We start from the raw sequence: 21240 nt of genomic DNA, 5'->3' as shown, positions 1-21240 counted from the left end.
GGGGGATTCACAGGTCTCCTTTGTCATAAATACAGCACTTTACGATTTCAAAACAATACGATTTATTGTCATGAAACAGTTCGGTAAGAGGTTCACATTTTGTAGTTTTTATTTCCCCTTGTTTTATACATTATCCCTTGAAAACCATTCTTTAAACAATACAGGTTTTAAACCAACATTTAAACAGACTAAACAAATGGACTAGTTGGACCTCGACTGCATGATGGACTGTTATTAGTAGAAAATGGCATAAATTAACAGATACACAAACAGATGGAGTTATTTACTGATGAAAGGCTTCGATTTTTCATGCTAAGCTACATTAACTGTCATTAAACAAGGGAAAAGAATGAAAGACAGCTAAAAATTCATAGACATTGAAAAATAATGAAACATTACAGGACATAGTTCCATACAGATTGGCATATATTAACAAGTAAAATTATACAAAATACTTTTTTAGCAATTAAGATGTTTGGGAAAATATTTTGATTTATTTGTTATGAAGATCTTAGAGAAGATATAACCTAGATGCATTCTGTCCCAAACAAATTATACCTAAGTTTATATATGTTAATTGCACAAAAGCAGATAAATAAATTGATTAATAAATAAGTAAATGAATAAATTAAAATCAATAAAATATTGCATGGAGACTGGTTTTACATAAATGAATAAAAATAAATTAAATAAATATTATAAATAATGTAAGAGAAATCTTTATAGAACTTAAAGTATTAAGAAACATAGCTTGTTTTGTTTTCCGTGCAGTCTAAGAATACATCTAAAAGTAAACAGCTCTAAAATGATATCGTATACACTTGTATTATGATATTTGTACAAATGTAAATGAGTATTCTCAAATACAGGAGTCAAGCAATTTCTGTTCCAAACTGCTGCCTACAAGAACAACTGACTGCAATGAACAATTTCTTGAATAAAGAGAGGACTGGAATCCAAGCGTTTACATAGACAGATGAATGACTAAAGAAAGTGCATTCCCCGCACATCTGGGGAATAATACAACAGAATGAAGCAGAAAAAGAGAAGGTAAGCTGGTACACAGCAAGACTCCCACTGCATAGCTGTCAAATCTGTTTCAGATTTTACAAAGCTCCAGGCTCCTCTTCTCCTAGCATATGCTGCCTTTCCAAAGACTTCTTGTAGCCGAGGGCTATGAATAAACTCTGTAAACAATGGCAGGCAGGAGCACAACAGCCCCTGTCATACAAAATCCTGTCGCTGGTAAAACCTGGAATGTGTCCAGCTTTTAGAACGGGAGTCTCATTCTTTCAGTTGCCTATTCAATAAAAAAATAGCCTTTGGGTCAATGGCTGGTTGTTGGGTTAATTCACTGGCCAGTCCAAGAGGGTTCAGCTCTAAAGGTTCGCTTGATGACACGAAACATCACACCAAGTGGGGGTCGTCAGCAGGGCTGACAGTGAAGCGCGATGACATCACTGGATTGGCCCCCACAGGCGACCTTGGTTTGATTGATAAATCCTCTTTCCTTTTTGATTCTTTGCTTTTGATGTTTGGCCCTGATGAAAAGAAAAACAAAATCAAACACTTCCACAACTGCCTCATCACTGGGACCATTGAGTAGATTACTTAACGGGCCTACTAGGCACAAACCTAGGGGCCGAAAGGGTCAGGGGGCCCATGGGCCAGAGAATGTTTAAAGTGATTGTCAAAAGGAAACTACATTGATTTTGCACATCAAAGTCTCTCAACACATCAGAGGTTTACCATTGTGTATGTGAAGGAAATTGTATAAAATCTTATTGTGGCTCCAGAGACAGGTGTGTGAAGTCTTATAAACTGCCTCAAGTGATGTCACTTGAGTCAATGTCCACTGGGTCTGAAGACTGCAAGTTGAATTGTGGGTAATTTAGGTAAAAGAATGCATGGAACAAAACAGATGATATATCTGGTTCTGCTGCTCAATTTTTTATCTTTTTTTTCTTAATCACATTTCTTTTAACATTCTTGTTGGAAAGTCATAAAGCTTTCCTTCAATACAATATAATTAGTAAAGCAATTTCAATCAGAATCAGATCTTCAGTTCTGCTTCAGTTGCAGAATATCACAAAGTTGTTTGGGTCTCTCGCTCATATGTATGTTGAGTGGGGGGCCTTTTGCCTTTTATATGTCTGTGCTCAGGGGCCCATTGTCTCATAATCCGTCCATGATTGGGACAAACAGTAGGACACTGGTGCCAAAACAAACACAAGGCAGAAAATAAACCAATAATCTATATCTATTAATATAATCAAGCTGAAGCAAAGCTAGACGGTTTTTAGTTAAAAATAGCTATTTTCAAAGGGAACACAGCCTCTTCTTTTGAGGCTTTGAAGTCTCAACTCTTTAGGCTACAAAAGATCATGAAAGCATCTAATTTTGGTGTTTCTACATTTGTGTATGTGCAGAGCCCAAAGGAAACTCTGGGTCCAAACTTGTATTATACTGTGAAATGAGACGGAGAGTGGAAGTCAAGAGAGCAAATGAAAATTTGTTGGGAAACACAGCTTAGGCTTGCATTGTTGATCACGGGATTTATGTCCCTGCTCAGTGCCACATGTCACCACGTCGGGGGGGATAATTGTAGAAGATTAATTCTGGCTGCATATTTGGAGAGATGGTTGAACTGAGGGTTTTCCATTTCAGTGAGTGGGGATGAGTTAGAGGCTGTCAAATTTTATTACATAATTCTGCAGCTCAAGGTGGAGACTGAGTGATAACACATGAATTGAAAGAAACATATTTCAGACTAATGCGCATTATCTTTACAGTCTAACAAGACTAAGAGTCTATAGCCATGCTAGCAGCTCTGTGATGCTGCACTCAAGCACAGCAGAGCTTTGAGCTAATTGCTCACATGCTCACTGTGGCAATGCTAACATGCTGATATTTAGCAGGTACATTGTTTACTATAGTCACATCTTAGTTTAAAGGTGGCTAACAATGGCTAATTAACGCTGAACACCAAGTACAGCTGAGGTTGTTGGTAGTAGCATTAGTTCTGCAGGTATTTGGTCATAAACCAAAGTACAAACTGTATTTTGACCTGATAATGGAGCTAGAGGAAAAGTCAGGGGATCACCAAAGTGAGTAGGATTCGTCTTCTGGGGACCATGAATGTCTCTACAAAATTTCATGGCAATCCAGTAGTTGCTGAGATAATTCAGTCTGGAAGACAGTAACAGAATGCTCTTCCTGTCACCTCACCATTCTGCATCTCATCATGAACATGAGATGTTTATGAACTTACCATGCAAATCCAACTTGGTGCTTTTGACAGACACTGAGGCTGGACTAGTGGGTGTTGAAATGCTCAGCTCATTTGTTGGAGTTTCCTGTTGCAATGAAACAGAATAATCAGGCATTCTTTTGTAAAATCTAATACGATCTGCTAATTATGTGGGGAAATATATGAGACATACCTGATCAAAAAGATATATTGTGACATCATCAAAGAAGGACACGTTTCGTCCTCTGTCCCTTTCTCTGTCCATTGGTTCCTTGGGGGACTTCAGAAGACTCCTCAGCCCGACACGTTTGTCCACGTCTGTTTCTGTGACCACAATCACCCTCCTGAAGCTTTCATCCTCCTGCTCATCTTCCTCCTCATCGTCAGGGTCACTCCCTGACGACAGAGCTCTCCTCCTTCCAATCCGATTTCCAATCGCCCCATCCCCAAATCCTCCTTTGCCGGTGGGGGTTAGAGGGAGAGTCAGAGCAAGAGGAGGGAGGGCAAGAGACAGGCGAGCTAGCTTTGCTGTGAAAATGAGAGAAGGGAAGAGAGACGTAAAACTTGAGGAATACCGGACTGGGGTACCTGACATGACTGGGGTATGACCTTAATTTAGCTTGATGTTAGTTTGTGGTTAGGCATTGCAGAAATGACTGGTTGTGGTTAGGACAAAGAATGACCTCAGGTTATGGTCAGAGGAAACCCAAATCAAAGGGCAACTATCTTTGACACAACAAAGGAGGAATAATTAACTCTACTTTCTATAACTCTTAAAAAAGACCAGAAACAACTGAGATGTACTATAAATGTTCATCTATCAGACATACAACATCTCCATATATAATAGAAAACCATTTATGTATATTGAGTTTGAATTGAATTATCCCAGTCTTGATAATTAGCAATACATGCAATATGAAGGTACCTTTCATCGCCTGGTTTGCAGTGGGCCTAGGTGTAACCTCAGGTTGTTCAATCACAGTGAGCGGCTCAGGTCTAGTTTCATCAGAGTCGATGTGGGGATGAATGCTGGGGACAATTTCCTGCTCCTCTTGGCTACAGTAGCAAAAGAAGAAATGATTAATTGGTAAAAACTTGATTATTAAATGGTCAGTTCACCGAAATACAAAAAAAAAACCAAATGTTTTTTCTTTTACCCTAGTGGTATCTAGGAATGGAGAGTAGCTGTGGGTTTAATTGTCTCTGTGATATCTGCTGCCACCTCAGTACAATGGAGGTGAATGGAATCAGAGCATTGAAAAAAGAAAAGAGAGGAAAAAGAAAAAAGAAAAAAGAAAAAGCCTACCTCTTACTCTAGAGAATCAACAGACATCACTGTCTATAGTTTTTATTGCAATTACTTTCTACAGAAGATACTGCATCATAACTTGCCGCAGTGCGTTCTGTAGATCACTAACAGTAACGGACACAGTGTTTTTGTGTTTGTATGGCTAAGATGTTTAAAATCTAAAGGTCTAAAGCTGTTTTGTCTTTCATCTGGTGCACAACAGGCATCACCTTGCGCATTCAAAAAAATTCATTTTTCAGGAAACAAGGGCTCCATTAGATACAGTAGTACTAGAGTTGAGTGAGAAGGTCTGTTTGTTTTTATTTTTGTTTTCATCATTTGGGTGAACCAACCCTTTAAACATTAACTCTGATTTTAATCAGATCAGACCTCCACGTTACGTCTTCTTCTTACCTCTCATCTTCTTTTTGTTCCTTCACAATGACCAGCTCACTGCTCTCTGTGAGTTGTTCCCCCCAGGGCCGGAGCATTACAGAGTCTTTAACAGTCGCTCCCCAAAGCACATTTGTTTTCACGTTTTCACTGAGGGAGAACTGCAGCCTCTCCTCACACACCTGAAGCAACAAAACAAAACAATAAAGAGGAGTGAATAAAGTCAGCGAGGCAACAAAAGGAGCACTGTCCACCCAAACAAACCAAAAGAAAACAATGCTCACCTGCATCATGAGGCCATTCTTCGTTGTCATCTTCGAGAGAGATCCCTGGTCTTTGACATCACATGTTTGGCCTGATGACCTCAGTATACTATTCCTCTCCTCTTGAGGTGACAGTCTTTCTTGGGAATCCAGGATCCTGGGTGGTGCAGACTCCCCCAGCTTATCAGAGGTATCAGAGATCCCGTCCTCCTTCACATCCCCCCTGCTCCCCTCAGTGGGAGTGGAGGAGCTACATATCTCCTCACCTGTGTCAGAATCGCCAGTGCTGCTACCTCTCTGATCAGGTGTTTTCTTCAAAGACTCCAGGAGCTCTAGGTTCCCCAAGAAAAGCTCGCCCAGAGTGTCCTCCTCGTCCCCTGATATGCAGCACAGTTGTTCCAGTTTTTCAAAATCCTCCAGGGGCTCCTCATCTAAATCTTTCCACTCAGAAATCAATAATTCTGGGAGATTGTTGAGGGGAGCTTGGGGTGAAGGTGGGGTGGGAGATGATGTTTTCTGAGACAGGTTATTATGTTCATCCTGACTTTCACTGTTGGATGCAAGGTTGCTCTCATCATGTAGTGTTATATGCACAGAGGGGAGGTTCAGATTGGCTGAGATCCCCTTACTCTGAGTTGTAGCAGGTGGTGATTCTTGCTGGGGTGGCTCCGAGACATCTGTGTTGTGAGCTGGGGAAATATACGACTCTGTCTCAGTGCTAGCAATGAAGTCGTCTAGATTAATGTGACTAAACTCCTCTGCCTCTGTAACAGATAGCGGTGGACTAGGAAAAGAGTCGTCTAAACTCTCCAATTTATCATCTTGCACATCAAGGTCTATGCTCGGTGGAGGACTTGGAAAATCTACTGAGCTGAAATTGTCTACCTGTGGATCTATTTCCTCCTGTACATCAAGGTCACTGGGACAGGAGATGGGATTTGATGGAAGAGACATGTCTCTGTAATCCTCCTCTACGTTCATAATGCTAATTCTTTCTTCTCCGTATTGCCTAGAAAGCCATGGCCTCATTTCAGCCTCTGGATCTATGCCTGATTCAACATTTTCTATGTCTGAAAAGTTGACATGAGGAGCTTCAGTAATGCTGATAGATACAGTTGCGCCTTTATTCTCTAGAGTGTGACTGGTGTAGTCTTCTAAATCAGATCCTATTTCTTTGTCAGCATGTTCAGCTGGTGTCTGCTCCTCCTTTTGAATCTTGCAGAGGTGATTCTGAGGCCATCTGTTAAAATTTTGATTCTCCCCTGTCTCTGTGGAGTCTGGTCGACCTTCCCTGTCCCTGGCTGTCTCTGTGCATGATGAAATCTGCCTCTCTCTTTGCTCCAAGGTCTCCTGCTCTGGGATTTCTATATTCTCCACTTCAATATCTGAAATTTCCCTTTCTTTGTTAAAACTTTCAATTTCTCCTACATTCTCAATGTTTTCCTCCTGTTGTATGTGTACTGCTTGAGCTGCCTGTTGGTTATCATCATCTTCAGTGTCCCACTTTTCCTTCACGCTGAGATTAGCAGTTCGTCCTTGTGTTTCGTCGTTCCATGTTTCTTCGCAACCCTCCAAGATGGCAGGGTGAGGTTCACTTCCTGCAAGTTCATCATTTTCTTCAGTCTCCCAAAACTCCTGACCCACTACAAGCCTCTCCCCCACCTCCCAGGCCTTATTATTGAATCCAGAGAAAAATTCTGATCTGAGGTCGATATCTTGGCATCTCTTCTCTGGAGAGGCCCACTGGTCATTCTCATCAGGCCACAAGCGCAAGTCTCTTGATTGTGAAAAACGGTTGCAGTCAAACTCTCCTCTAACCACACCAGATCCTGGTCTGTCTTCATCTTCCTCCAGTGCACTCCATAACTCTTTAGTTTTCACATCCAGCCCCTCACAGGAGTCTTTATCCACATTGTTACCAGAGTCCATTTCACTTGCTGCTCCTCTCAGGGGCGACTTTTCCTTCATGGCATTACTCATCTCTGCAGCAGCCAGCTGTTTCTCTGTTTCTGTTGTGATCTTACTGTCCTCACTGCTGTCTGAACAGCAGAGGTTTCTCAGGCCCAGCTCATTGTGATCTAGACCAGGCCTTTCTTCATGTCGCTCAGGCTTATCGACACCCCCCTGAGCCCAAGAAGAACACGTCAGCCCACTCATTTTATCATTGACAGACTGCTCATCATCACTCGGCTCAACTACTGACAGTGTTTCATCTACGAGTGTGGCATTACTGGTTTGAATGCCATACAGTGTAGATAATCTGGACTCTCCGCTGGAAACTTTGGATGGTGCCACAGTTTCCACAGTGTCATTTCCATATTTGAGGGAGTTCAGTGCAGAGAGATTGATATCTGTCTCTGTAACACTTGCGTGATCTGTGATGCCTGGTCTTAACACGCAGTCTTTTGACTCACTGCTAGATACAGGCTTGATCAAAATATTTGTGTCGGCAAGGCTCTTGGAATGTAGATTTAAGTCATTATCTGCAGCGCCCTGGTATCTGCAATCTGTTATCTGAGAGATGATGCCATCTGTGTAGTGGTTGTCTATCGGATACCCACCACTGTGTGGCAGCCCTGCCAGTGGCTCATCATCTAATTTTGAGAACAACTTATCAATTAAGTCAACACAGTCTTTGGCCTGGGGATCATCGCACAGCAGTGTTGACTTTTTACTTTCATTGTGGAAGATGCCAGAATCGTCTCTCTGTGTTGAGTCCAGCCCTTTGCTGAGAACATCTTTGTCATCACCTAAATGAGAGATGTCATTTTTAGGAGCATTTTGATATGTTAAACCCTTCGCTTCACACATCATGACAGTTTCTCCAATTTCACCTTTATCTTCTGACATCTGTGTACTATTTCTTAAAGGGCTCTTTTCCCCCAGCTCGCCCTCTTCCTCAGTTTTTTCCTCAATCCCTGTCAGTATTCCCCGATCCCCTCCTCGACCGCTGCCTGGCCGAGAGACAATAAGTCCATCACTGCTTCTCCTGTTCATCGCGTCCCCCTCCCAGTCACTGTCTGAGAAATAGGCAGAGTCTCGATGTGGTGTTTCATTTCCAAGAGCTCGCCACCCACCGCTTCCCACTCCTCCACCTCCTGTCCATGAGTCACTAGGTGTGAGGCAATCGGCTGAGCTGGAAGTCAAAGGTGATAGGACCGAGTCAGTGGGGGTGACGAGTGAGACATCAGAGGACGGGTCCCAGTCTGGAGTGGTTGGAGTGGCAGCAGGAGTTGCTGCCTTTTGAGTAACATGACAGTATTTTTCTGGACCATAGTCACTATGTTGAAGTAAATTTTCTCTTTTTGTCTCTGCAAAGCTTTCATCGTCATTTTGAAAACCAACCTTTTCAGACTTCTCCGAGTCACCTGCTGTGATGTTTTCGGAGTCCATTGCAGAAAATTTATTGGTGTGGTTCTTTTCTTTCTCAGGATCATATGACATGGAATCAGTCTTTCCACATATGTGATGTCCTTTCTCAGGACTGGTGACTTGTAGGTCTTCTTTCATTATTTCACCATTTCCTATAACAGCAGCCTTTTGAGTATTTGTATCGTTTGTAAAAAGCAATTTGTTCTCATGCAGTATCACAGTGTTGGATTCTTTAACAGTCTCAGATGACTCAATAGGAGATTCCTCTGAAAGATCTGTTTGCTCTCCTCTGGCAGGTAAGGCTGGACCATCCCCAGACTCCTCATCCTCTTTCTGACATGCAATTGTTTGGTTGTGCAGTAAACCATTCTTGGGCATGATTTCTGAAAACACAAACTCACCAGACTGGCAGTGGTCAGCATTGTTTCCTTGGCTGTCCAGTTTCAGACTTTGTTTGTTTGACCCTATGTGAAGAATTGGGATCTCTGGTCTCATGGAAACCTTTATCTCACTCTTTTTAGCACGCTTAGTCACTTGGGCGTAGATGGCCTCTGTTTGTGTATCATCTTTGCCTTTGCTGGATGCTCGTATGGAGCTCTCCGACTGAAATCGGATGGTCTGAGCAGAGTTTGGGTCAATGCATATGGACTCATACTCAGGTGATAGTGGAGTGGGGGAATAAGATGACTCTGCTTCTTTCTTGTTTGCTGCAGCATTTTGTCTTGATATGATTTCAGTCAAAAAGGTCTCTGCTGACTGGATCTCCTTCAGGAACTCCTCTCTGGTCATTTCAGTTTTCCGCAGCTCCTTCTCAGGCTGCTGTATTTCAGACTCCTGCTTGCCAGTGGTGAGCTCAGACAGGAGAGAACGGGACCTCCGAATACCCTTCGAATAAGCCTCCTCAGCCTCACTGTATGAGGGAAAGCCCGGAGCACAAACATAGGGCCGCAATCTGGATCCTGCAGGATAGAGGTATTTTACTGGGTCACTTTCTGATCCCCCTTCCACATCCGTGTCCATCCTTCCTGTGTCGATCTCTGTGAGGAAAAGCTCCCTCTGAAATGATTCCTTAGTAACTGTACAGTCTTCCTCGGCTTCTGTCCTGTTGATATGTTTCTCTGGCCCCCATGACTGTCCTGCTGAGCCCAGCTCTGTGATCAGTGACCGGGAGCGGCGCATCCCTCTGTTGGGCAGCACAAAGTTCCCCCATCTCTCTCCATCTCTTTTCTCCTCCTTCTCTCCCTCCCATGAGGCATCTGACTTGGACTCACTTGACTCTGTCACAGTAGATATCTCTGTCAGAAACAAATGCATGGGGGATTTTTTGGCTGCGGCCACACGTTCTGCCTGAAGTTCAGCATCTTCCTTCCAAATGGCAGGCAGGATGGTGTCAAGGCGTGACTGAGTCCTTTTCATTCCCCGGTAGAAAAGATCTGTAGTAGCTGGGTCTGCATCTTCAGATAGGCTGGAGTGTGTCACAGTAGTCCCACCGCTGGGTCTCTCTGGTGACATGAAGGGAGAGTCGTCCTCGTCTGAGTAGGTGGGGCTGGATGAAGATTGCCGTTCAACCTGGGGGTTTGCGGGCTGAGAGCGGGGTAGATTGCGATAAATCGGTCGCAAGGGGTTTTCTCGACGAACAGGAGAGTCAAAGTTTTTCGCACGTGATTGAGAAGTCTCCTTGGAGTTGTGCAATGATGCTGCATGTCTGGTGACACTCTCTCTATCGGACAGGTCACAGGATAGTGGGTCTCTATTGGATTTTTGCATCTGTGGCTTACTATATCTTAAGTAAGTGTCAGCTGTGTTGTAGCTGGGGCAGCTTCTTTGTGGTTTGGAGTGGGGAGGGAGAGGTGGAGGACACATCTGAGGAGGTTGGGGGTAAATTGGATGGCTCGATGGGGGAAGGGATGGGGACAGGGACGGGGATGGGGGTAGAGTCTGTCGGGAGCGATGCAACCCCAAGTGATCAAAGGTAGAAGGTGGGCAGCTGCTCATGTGATGGGGGTCTGTCTCGATTTTTCCACTGATGGTGTAGTGAGGTAACCCCCTATATCCAAGCGGAGGGGCGGGTAGGGGGCGAGAGTGAAGGTGATTGGCTGAGGACATGGACATAGAGCGCGGTTTGGGAGGGAGGACTGGGGCTTGAGAACTTGTTGATGATCTTTTATCTGCCTCACTGCTCTTCTTCTTCTCCTCCTCATCATCATCCCCTAAATCGACTACAGAGAAGTCAGTCACTCTGCTTGAAGTGTCTCTGAACTCTGCCACACCTGTGTTAGGCAATTGGAGCTGAACCTCACTGGATCTGACAGTCTGGAGGCCTCTGCCACACTTGTCAGAGGAACAATAAGGGACTCGCTCTTTTCCTAGCATCCCACTACGAATCTCCACCAGCTCCAAGTCTCCAGGGCAAATTGAGTCAGAACAGAAAGAGGACTGTGCCTTTCCTTTAAGAGTTGGCGACTTGTCCTGGGGAGTGTGCTCCTCTAACCTGATGTAGTACTCGCTGGCGAGGGAGGGGCTACGAGCGCTTATAACTGGGACCACAGTGGGAGTGTCCAAAGACTGCCTGTGGTTGTTATTTGCAGTCGGGATTGGCTGTGTAGGAGGAAGAGGTTTGTAACCTCGTCTGGCGTGAGCCTTCTCCCAGAAATACTCAAAGTTCAAGCCTTTGCTAGTTTCAGTGACAGTTAGGATGTCATCCAGTTCAGACGAAGACGGGGTAATACAGTTCCCCACGGGGTCCAGCAGGGGGTAGGAGTTGTCTCTGTCTTCCCTGGCGTACTCTCTCTCCCTTTGCCGCTCGTTTGCTGCAGTCTGGAAGGCAGGTGGACGGAGTAAGTCCCAGCGCCTTTCAAACGACTCCTCGCTTTCCCCTCTCCTTCCTCTGCCCTCCTCATACTCCTCATCCTCTTCATCTTCCTCCCCGACACTCCCCCTTGCCATTCCTCGCTCAGCAGCCAGGAGGGAGGAGAGGAGGAGGAATATCTCAGCTACAGAAGGGCGTTGAGATGGAGGTAGCCAGCAGGACTGCATGATCTCATACCTGCGTAGAAGAGAAAAAAAGAGAGGAGGTCAGTTTAGGGAGGCACAATTAGGGTATTATTACTTCCCATTAACATGATTATAATTTCTGCACAATGCAATTAGTGGATAAGTACACTGACCAGTAGTCTGCATGGGAGAGCTTGAGTCTGGGCTGGGCCAGTGTGATCTGTCGCTCCCTAATGACGAAGGTCAGCACCTCTTCGTCACTCAGGTGTCTGTGAGGCTGAGAACCGAATTCAAACAGCTCCCATATCACCACCCCCAAGGACCTGAAAGAGAAAAACATGCCAAGATGGTGAGAGACTAATCTTCACAGACCTCTTAGTGTTTTGTTATGTAATGCTTTTACAGCAACACCTTATTTATACAGAGCTCTGACTTCCAAGCAGACAAGGCATAACAAGAAAAAACAAATGAAGAGATATTCTTTGTGTTATTATTGGAGAGAAAAACATGTTTACCGAAGGAATAAGAGAGTAAATACCTTCCTTAAATCTTAAGCCATAATTTCCTCTGTAAGAGCAAAGAGTATTCTTCCTTTATTTGCGTATTTGTGTGTATTTTGTTCTCAGAATGTTTTCTTGTTGGTTCATTCAACAAAACACACGTAGTGGAAAGCCTGAGGGTTAAGTCCTGTTTCTTTTGTTCTTTCATCACTCCCTCTGGTATTACTGGGTCTGGTTACAGCAGTAAGACTGCTGTGACAGACTGATGAACTCGTAGATTCAGCTTCAGCAAAAGTGAGGCTACACCAGGTTACACTGATCTTCAAAGTTTGGCTAAAGTATCTGTGGTATGAGTTGTTGGAGAAACATTTTAAAACAGCTTCTTTTGTCTCTTTATTTTCACTCTGCTTCAATACAGTTCAAAATTTTAAAATTCTGGGCCAAATCCAAGATCTAACTGAGACTTTACAAAGAGCATTTCATATTATCTGCATGATGCACTTGCACAGTTTCAATACATTCAATGTTCAGAACATTTCATCATTACAATGACTTCAACTGCATGGGCATCAAGAGATTTAACGTTTACTCTTTTCAACTGAGGCATCAACAATCAAAGCACTACTGAACTTTTACTCAACCTAGCTAAAAAAAAGTATTTTGTTAGTCTAATAGGTGAATAAGAAAACTGTTGCTATGAGACCAATGAAAACAGGCAGTAAATACTACAACAGACACCAGGTAAACAAGCATTATCATAGCCCACATGAACTGGTCATAACTGCCCTGGCCTGTTGATGCTGATATTTCAGCTGCAATAGCTTTAAAACATACCACACATTGCTGGTCTTGGTTTGGTCGGTAACAATAAGAGATCCTCTGTATTCCTCCAGCAGCTCAGGAGCAATCCAGCGTAGTGGGATCCATAGCTTGTCTGGAGTTAGGTAATAGTCCTCCTGCACAAAAACATAGGTGAATTATATATGTTTCATTATCTCAGATAAGACAGTAAAAACACAACACAGTCCTTGTGGTTTAGACATCCACATACCTTATAATGGTTGTGTGAAAGGCCGTAGTCACCTATCCTAACAGTGAGGTCTGAGGTCAGCAGGCAGTTTCTCAAAGCCAAATCACTGCAGAGAAGAGAACACAACCATCAAAGATCAACCACGTCAATCAGAGAAACACGCTCTTTATGTGTCTCATCTATCCAAGACATGTAATCTTTATTAAAGCCTGTGGTCATGATAACGCATGGAGGTGAAGTCATGACTGACCTGTGGATGTAGTTGTTTTCATGGAGATGCAGCAGACCCGAGGTGATCTCAAAAGCCATTCTCTGGAGAGTCAACAAATCCCGCATTGGCAAGTCTGGAGTCATGCCATCTGACTTGCGCTGGGCTCGCAGATACCTCTTCAAGTCACCCTAGTTGTACATCATGACAATAATGCAGCAACTGAAACGTATGTGGACTTACGTAGAGGATGAATTAATACCAGATCGGCAATAAGCGTGTGTGCCAAGTGTTTGTGCCCTTCTCCTACTACAGAGATAAAACCTGCAGCAACACCGTATAGGAAAAGACAATATTTGTGACTTCTGCAGTAAATACGTCCCTTTTTAGCTGTTTTCCATCACAGAGCCTCAAAAGAAGCAGGGGAATTGGTAATGAGCTGGCAGCCTTTGTATTAATCATTTGTGCTTTAGGAGGGGCAAGGAAATAAAATGAGGACCATATAAAAAGCTGAAGAATATCCGTGAGGAAAGGACAATAGGAGAATTTATCAAACAGGGTTATAGCAGTCTATGAGGACTCCAGTGTTGTTTGGCTTCTCTTGCTGTGTTGCTGTAATTGATCTGCTTGTGTTTTTGTTTGGCCTGAGAGTCCACACATATGGTTTTCTTAATCAGTCAGTGATTAAGCCAGCTGAGGGAAGGGAAACAAACCGATTGTGCAGATGCAAAACAGATTTCAGTGACTCTGGAACATCTATAGTTCTAATAATTAATTATTCCTGCAGCAATAATACACAGAACTACTGACATTAAAACAAGGCATAAATAATGAAATGATCTCATGAAAAACAACTTAAAGTTTGATGCAACTAAACCATGCCAGGGATATAACGCAATAGCTTGCACGCTCTTTAACAGCATTTGTTAACAGCATTTGTTAGTGATAAAAGCAGTCTGGCATATTAGCACTTTTTCAAATTAACATACGACATTAAAATTAACTCCAAAGATGCTATATCATTTTGCATGAATTTGCAATGTCAAGGACCCAGAGCAAAACAAAAGAATTAAGTATTAACTTAAGTATTAAAGGTGTTTAGTTTAATATGACCCACCTCTTATGCAGTATTTTAAATGATGATAGTTACTTTTAACTTTTAGCATGTTATTCTGTCTACCCCAATATCACTTCGTAGTTTATATAGTGTATATTACTATATCATATTAAAATGGCTGAGTTGTATTTACCAGCTGACAGAACTCCATAACCAGAAGGAAAGGGATGCTCTCACTGCACTGCCCCAGACACTGAAGGATGTTGGGATGTTTAAGGCTCCTGAAAGGAGAGAGTGAAATCAGATAGACAGACAGATAGATTAAAGCAGTGGTTCTCAAAGTGCTATCTGGGGACCCCCAGAGGTCCTTGAGGGGATTCCTGGGGGCCCCCAGCAAAAAAGGAGATTATTATTTATTATTTTTTTCACTATAGCTCCATCCTGAATATATGACTATTTTGGTCATGGGTTTAAAACACTTTCTGTAATAAAACAGAAAAATAGATAGAAACAGACACATTACTAATGTAAATACACAAATAGCTATTTTAGTTTTGTATGTGGTTAGTTGTCATGTCTGTCCTGATACCAATCAGGTATAATTCAAACAGATATTGTCTGCTTCTTTATCAATAATTAAAGTGAGACTATGCATTATTTTTAAAGAAGGCATAGCTTATCTTTCTCTTACAAATGAAAAGACAAATTCACAGACAATAAAATTCACATTTTCTCAGTTTCATGCACTGAGGGATTTTGTTGATGTAGCCTTATTTGGTCAAGTATCACCAAGAGTCAGTAAACCTTTTCGACACTCCACTTACAGCTTCATTATAGTGTATTCTAAATCATTACATAAATGTTTATATATTGCAGATGATGCTTTACTTGCACTAATGTTATACTACAGTTACCATTATTCCATAATTGTCACTAGGGGTGCAGTGGTTGTTGTTCAGCAAAAGTTACATAGCCTCACTTTAAGGCCCAAAAATGGCTACCCGGGTTTCAGCAGTTTCTCCCACCTGTACGGCTCCGACTCGGCCAAGAACTTCCTCTGCTCCAGGGGGCTGGCACTGACACGCAGCTCCTTCACAACGGCCTGAGACGAGCTGCAGTCACACAGCACTTCAGCCAGGATCACCTTGGAGAGATCGATGGACAACAACATGGAAGAGTAAGGAGAAGGAGACTGGCAGTAAAAGAACCATTCTGACCTAGGACTTGAGATATGGTCGGTAGCCAATGTTAAATATAATAGATCACAGAATGCAAAAAAGAAAATCTACAGTACATGGTTCACATTTTTCATTAACTCACAAAGCGTATGATTGTGAGTCATCCTACCTTTCCAAACCAACCATTTCCTATCTCCTGAAGGTAGTTTAAAGTGTGTCTTTTGAAGCACTGAGACTTGGAGTCTGCAAAGAGTAAGAGAAATAAAAAAAGATCAGGGTCATGCAGATGTCGGCATGTGATGTACTTTTATGAAATAATATCTCACAGCAGCGGCTAAAAACATCTTTCAAAACAGAGACACTCAGGAAAAAACAGTATTTACAGTACTGATCCTTGGTGCAGCCAATGCTCAAAAACAAACTACCACACATTTTTGCACTGTCAATAAAATATCTGCCAAATATTTTTTTCAATTAACTGATCAATTTTTATGTCTATAAAACATCAATAAACAGTGAAAAATAGCCATCACAATTTCTTAGAGCTCATGGTAATGTCATATGTTTTGTTTGACCAACAGTTCAAAACCTAAAATTTTCCATTTAATACAGCGTTAAGACAAGGAAAGCAGCAAATTTTCAAATGTGAGAAGCTGGAACCATTAAATGAATGTGTTTTTGTTTGGAAAACAAATGAATAGCTGCCAATTACTTTTCTGTTGATCAACTAATCAAATAATCAACTAATCGTTGCAGCTCTGGCTGATACCATCCATGTCTCTGGGGTCTGTGGCCACAAACCTCTCACCCTGTCGCTGCCAGTCAGCCAAATGTCAAACATGGCCTGCTCATACTGAGCAATGATGCAGAATTTTCTCAGATCATAGTTTCCACTTCAGTGACGTTGAGTAAGGCCAATGCTACTGGTTTTACACTCAGTTTGAGACCTTTAATGGATCCACATCAATGATTCAGGCAATACATCTGAGCACAGCTTCATACTCCTCAAAACGAAACTGAAGCTAAAATCAAATGACAGCATAGCAGGACAGATGAGAAGGTTGTTACCTGCTCCATCCTGAAGGGCGGGGCAGTTGGGCCTGTCTCTGACTGGTAAGGTGTAGACCTCAGGGAGGGAAGGACACGACGACAGACTGTCCTCCTGGATGGGACTGGAGCCTCCAGAGCACTCCTCCCCATCTGCATTGTCAAACTCCTGGTTGAGCAACAACCGCACAGACAAATCACAATACTGGTATAATTAAAAATAGAAAATAAACCATCCTCTTTCACTTAATGATAAGGTTGAATTTAGCAGTAAGTATCAAGTGCAGACAATGAGAGAGCAGCCACTCTGTACTAATGACAGCCTGTCTGCCAACAAAACAACAACACTGTCGGGTCAAAAGATGGAGGATTAGTCAAGACTAGATTGAGAGATGATTATTGACCATTTCTACTTCATTAGGTTGGAATCATTGACTCCTGTTTCCATTTCCATACCAAATCCTCCTGCAGTTTATCAAGTCTAGCTAAAAACCACATAGGCGTGCACAAAAGGTGTGACAAAACAAAAAAAAACAAGGCAGAGAGAGATGAATAAATCTCTTACATGTTGAAGACTTACATTGAATCCCACTCCTCCTCTCTTACAGCAAAGGCAGGTGAGGAGCAGCAGAACAAAAGAGACGAGCCCCGAGCAAGAGATGAGGATGACGACGTAGGGTGGAGGAGAGAGCGATGCAGCCCTGGACTGAGAAACTGAGAGGAAGACAGGAAGAAAATACAGGGGAGGACAGGATTTAATACAGAAAGTCCGGGTATCTGTGGTTCTATAAGGTGGAGGGGGGGCACACTGTTAGGTTTGAGTCAGTGAGAAGAAAAAGAGAGACTTCAATGAATCAGAAAAGTGTAAAATCTTGTTACAGAGGTGTTTTGTTTAAAGGGAAACCATTGGAGCGTTTTCTTAGCGGCAGGTTTGGGACACAGTGGAGAACCCCAATGGACAGCTTGCATCAGGGATTTGGGGGATAAAAAAGCAGGAAAAGAAACTAAGTTCAAGATCAAAAACATTGTCTGAATCAGTAAAAGAAAATAGAGACTGGAATTAAAGTTTTAAAGTGGGAGAATATACCATTCCAGTAAGGAAAAAAGCATGGGGAGAGGGGGAAATATCAGAAATGGCATTCCACTTAGGAAACACAGTTGAGAAGCAGGGGGGAGGGGTGGCTGGAGTTGTCATTTAGGTAAAAAGGAGCGCTAACTGGGGAGGGATTGGAAACTGGAAAAGAATTACTCAAATTAGGAAGGTTTACTACTCAGGTGAGAGAGGGAGGGATCGGGACATTTGATATTTGTACCTCAACGTAGTCGATTGTGAGAAGTGAACCATCTGTAGAAAAGAAAAGGGGCAGGGCAGGGTGGTTAAATACCCTTCAGGTGTTATCTAAAGTTTTCATTTAAATACTATAGCCAAAACATGTTAAACACTTTATTACTAATAACAGATGATGAGAGAGGAACAATGACACCTTGAAGCAACCAGAAGGTGTACAGCTCATGCTTCTCATAGTGAAGCACGTATATATAAAAGACTTAGTCTATCTTTTCTAAACAAAAGGCTGTTGGAATAACATTAGCAGGTTTCATGAAGATCCATGTAACTCCAAACACATTCACTGATATCATGGAAAACACATTATACACATTTCATACACAACAATGAAAATGGTTAAAAATAATTTTAAAAATAATCCTTACATTTACCTGTACCTGTAAATAAATAATAAATACAGAGATATATAAATAAATGATTTAGCCTATGTTTTATATGTCATAAAATATCTCAGTTTTACTCTGTATCCAAAATTATAGTTATTCATAAGGTGATGATATTGTAAACACTGCATCCATAAATCTTAAAGTATATTGAATAATTGGCCAACTTAATAAATATTGTAAAAAGATGATCAACATTCCACTGAAAATATAAGACGCAAAGAGGTGATGTTTATGTGTTTAAGTAGGCCTCATTGCAATTAACATTTTTAATACTTCTTATTTAATTGTTTAGAAAAAGCTGCAACACAGACCAAAAGGTAAGTGAGGATGTGTTCAGCATGAGAAACCGCCTTTATATCAAAGTGTAAGCTGGTGAATAGTCCAAATTGTTTCCCATACAGGAAAATCGGTACACTGGATTTTAATAAACACAGATAATGAGTCCTACATGAGTTCTAGCACATGAGACAAAGAGAGATATGGCTAATTGTTGACTGTGATGCAGGTTATTGCACCTGCAAAACAGGGGCTAAATGTCCAATCTAAATGACCCTCTCTGGCACTAAACATCTACCACAAACATGACTAGTGGCTCCAATCCTGATGCACAATTCCTGTGCAGTGCTATTCTTTCATCTTTCCCTAGACAGATGTCCAGACAGACACTGCATATAAATAGGAACCTAACACGGGGCCTTTTCCACCAGCCCCGGTGCCAGCAGCTCTTATCAAAACAATACACCACAATACAATGACTGCACACATTACACAAACACAGCACTCTGCCAGATCTTGGGGGAAGAAGGCATATTCAGATTGAGAAAAATAAAGATGCCAGCAGTGGTTAATAGGCTAAATAATCTCCGGTGCCAAGCGGAGGCTATTTATAGACTAAATATCTTGCACTGACCGATGATTTTAGCCTGTTATTCATACAGTATATGCTGTTTTTAAATGCCATCGATGTGAGGCCCGAGATCGACCCCCCCCCCCAATATTTTCATCACTGCATGCAAATATGGTACCCGACCCATCACCCAATCAGCCTCGCTCCTGTTTTGATTAAGTCAGCCACGGACTGCAATAATAATTCGCATTATGTCTCATAGGCTACTGGCTGATAACACAGTATTCACCCCGATGTAAAGAGGCCTTTTCATAACTGACTACATCCCCCCTCTCTCATCCTTTCTCCAGCATCACTGACAGGTTTTCAAACCCCCCCCCCTCCTTCCCTCCCTCCCTCCCTCCCCCCCCCCAAACCTCCTCCTCTCCTCCGACTCCGCTCACCTTCCCTCTGCGGGGCTCCGAGGGCTCTCTCCGGGCTGAAGTACGACATGATCCCCGCCAGCGCTACCATCACCCAGCAGTGTGGCCGCATCGTCGTCGCGTCCGGAGCAACAACAACACCATCCGAGCGACGCTGCCGACTGTCGGTGTCGGTGTCCTCCTCTCTCCCGTCCCCCCCGCCACGGTCTGTGCCGTCTCCGGGCTCACGCTGTCTCCGTCTCCCCCCTCCGCTTTTCTCCTAATAATAAAAGAGCGGCTCCTTGCCTTCCTTGTTGTGCTGTCCCCCCCCCCTCCCCTCCCTCCCCCTGGTCCTCCCCCCGGTCCTCCCCCCTGCTCTAATCCGCAATTAAACACGGTGTGTGAGATGCTCTATTGTGCATCCTCGGTCCACCGCTCGCTGTACATACATTACTGCCCTCCTGCCTCCGTCTGAGAGAAGCACCGCTGAAAACAACCATCCGCTATTTCTCCTGTTACATACATACACACACACACACACATATATATATATATATATATATATATGTGTGTGTGTGTATTTTCTCCCCTATCTCAGTGTTGGAGGGTTGTCTGTGTTTTTCTCCTCCGCCAGCCTACGTCAGACACACACGGCGCGCATTGTCATGGTCCAGCTTCATCATCATAATGCTACCAAAAAAAAAAAAAAAAAATTCTCTGTGATAATATTCCCACAGGGAGCTGTTGATGTGTATGTGGTGTGTGGTGCTCAGCAGTGGGTTTCTATTGATCCCACATTGGATTTTTAATCTCTTAAAGTAGGCTATCACGTACCACTTCAATATTCATGTGAGGACTTGGGTGTGAAGTAATTCTGCATCTCCTATTAAATAACCAGGAAAAAATAAAATCTAAAGTTAATTGACCACGCCTGCAAAGAGAGAGGGAATTATTCACTTTATTAAAAAAAAAAAAAAAAAAACAAAGAAACATTTCTGACTATATTTAATAACTGTCATAACTACATTATATTAAATACATTTTGGGCTTCCAGCAATATATCAATAAATAAATATAAAGCTGATGTGTACAAGTCATATAATTTACACTCAGTTGGCAGACTTTTACTTGAACCTAGCTGAAACTAATGCAGTCTAATATAACTGTCCTGTAATAAATCCTACTTCACAACAGTTACAATGTTCAGTTTTTGTTTACATTGTTTTAGGTAAGTGCTGATTCAAGTTTATTATCATTTTGGATGCTAGATTAGCTCAGTGATTTAACACAAGCAGACTGAACAATAGAAAGACTTCAGTGTAACCAAATACAATTAAACAGCACCACATACTACACTTAAAGTAAATGTCAATCTTTTGTGTGAGTTGTTGATGCTGGTATATGACTCAGAGGGCCTTTTTCATAGCAAACATTTTGACTAGTAGGACAGGCATAGGTGTTATTAATAAAATGAACAATGGCTCTATTCATTTCATGTGTCCAGTGGGCCAGCAAGAAAAAAACTGGGGCCATGATTTTGAAGCAACTAAATGGAATTCATCCATCATTAATTTTATTCTTCAAACCTTTGCTTTTGTAAATTTCGTGTCGAAATGTCTTCTGTAAAGAAGGCCTATATGTTTTAATAACAAACAAAATGGAGAAACAGTCCAAC

At 42.4% G+C, this 21240-nt stretch overlaps 1 protein-coding gene across 1 annotated transcript; it reads right to left on the bottom strand.

The window, feature by feature from the left end:
• Positions 1-38: 38 nt before the first annotated feature.
• Positions 39-19870, bottom strand: lmtk3 (lemur tyrosine kinase 3). Its single transcript, XM_071470844.1, has 16 exons — positions 19608-19870; positions 17164-17297; positions 16605-16752; positions 15706-15779; positions 15384-15502; positions 14552-14639; positions 13344-13492; positions 13115-13199; positions 12898-13019; positions 11737-11886; positions 5219-11615; positions 4956-5116; positions 4179-4309; positions 3444-3778; positions 3272-3356; positions 39-1541 (listed from the first exon to the last, which is right to left on the bottom strand). The coding sequence occupies exons 1-16, from the start codon at positions 19696-19698 to the stop codon at positions 1408-1410; spliced, it is 8403 nt and encodes a 2800-aa protein (XP_071326945.1). The 5' UTR covers positions 19699-19870; the 3' UTR covers positions 39-1407.
• Between the last annotated feature and the right edge of the window lie 1370 nt (positions 19871-21240).

The sequence above is a fragment of the Trachinotus anak genome, unplaced genomic scaffold, assembly GCF_046630095.1.
Source record: "Trachinotus anak isolate AG129_WGS33_773 ecotype Australia unplaced genomic scaffold, CSIRO_AGI_Tana_v1 ptg000032l, whole genome shotgun sequence".
Classification (NCBI taxonomy): Eukaryota; Metazoa; Chordata; class Actinopteri; order Carangiformes; family Carangidae; genus Trachinotus; species Trachinotus anak.
Note: the sequence above shows the minus strand (reverse complement) of the source record. Positions and strands in the feature narration are given on the sequence as shown.

What these genes read in the sequence shown, in the direction of transcription:
- lmtk3 (XM_071470844.1), bottom strand. Translation starts at nt 19,698, where the DNA reads ATGCGGCCACACTGCTGGGTGATGGTAGCGCTGGCGGGGATCATGTCG. An exon ending in TTATGGAGTTCTGTCAGCTG is followed by an intron (nt 13,493 to 14,551) that starts GTAAATACAACT and finishes ATGTACAACTAG; the next exon opens with GGTGACTTGAAGAGGTATCT. An exon ending in TGCAAACCAGGCGATGAAAG is followed by an intron (nt 3,779 to 4,178) that starts GTACCTTCATAT and finishes TCATTTTCACAG; the next exon opens with CAAAGCTAGCTCGCCTGTCT.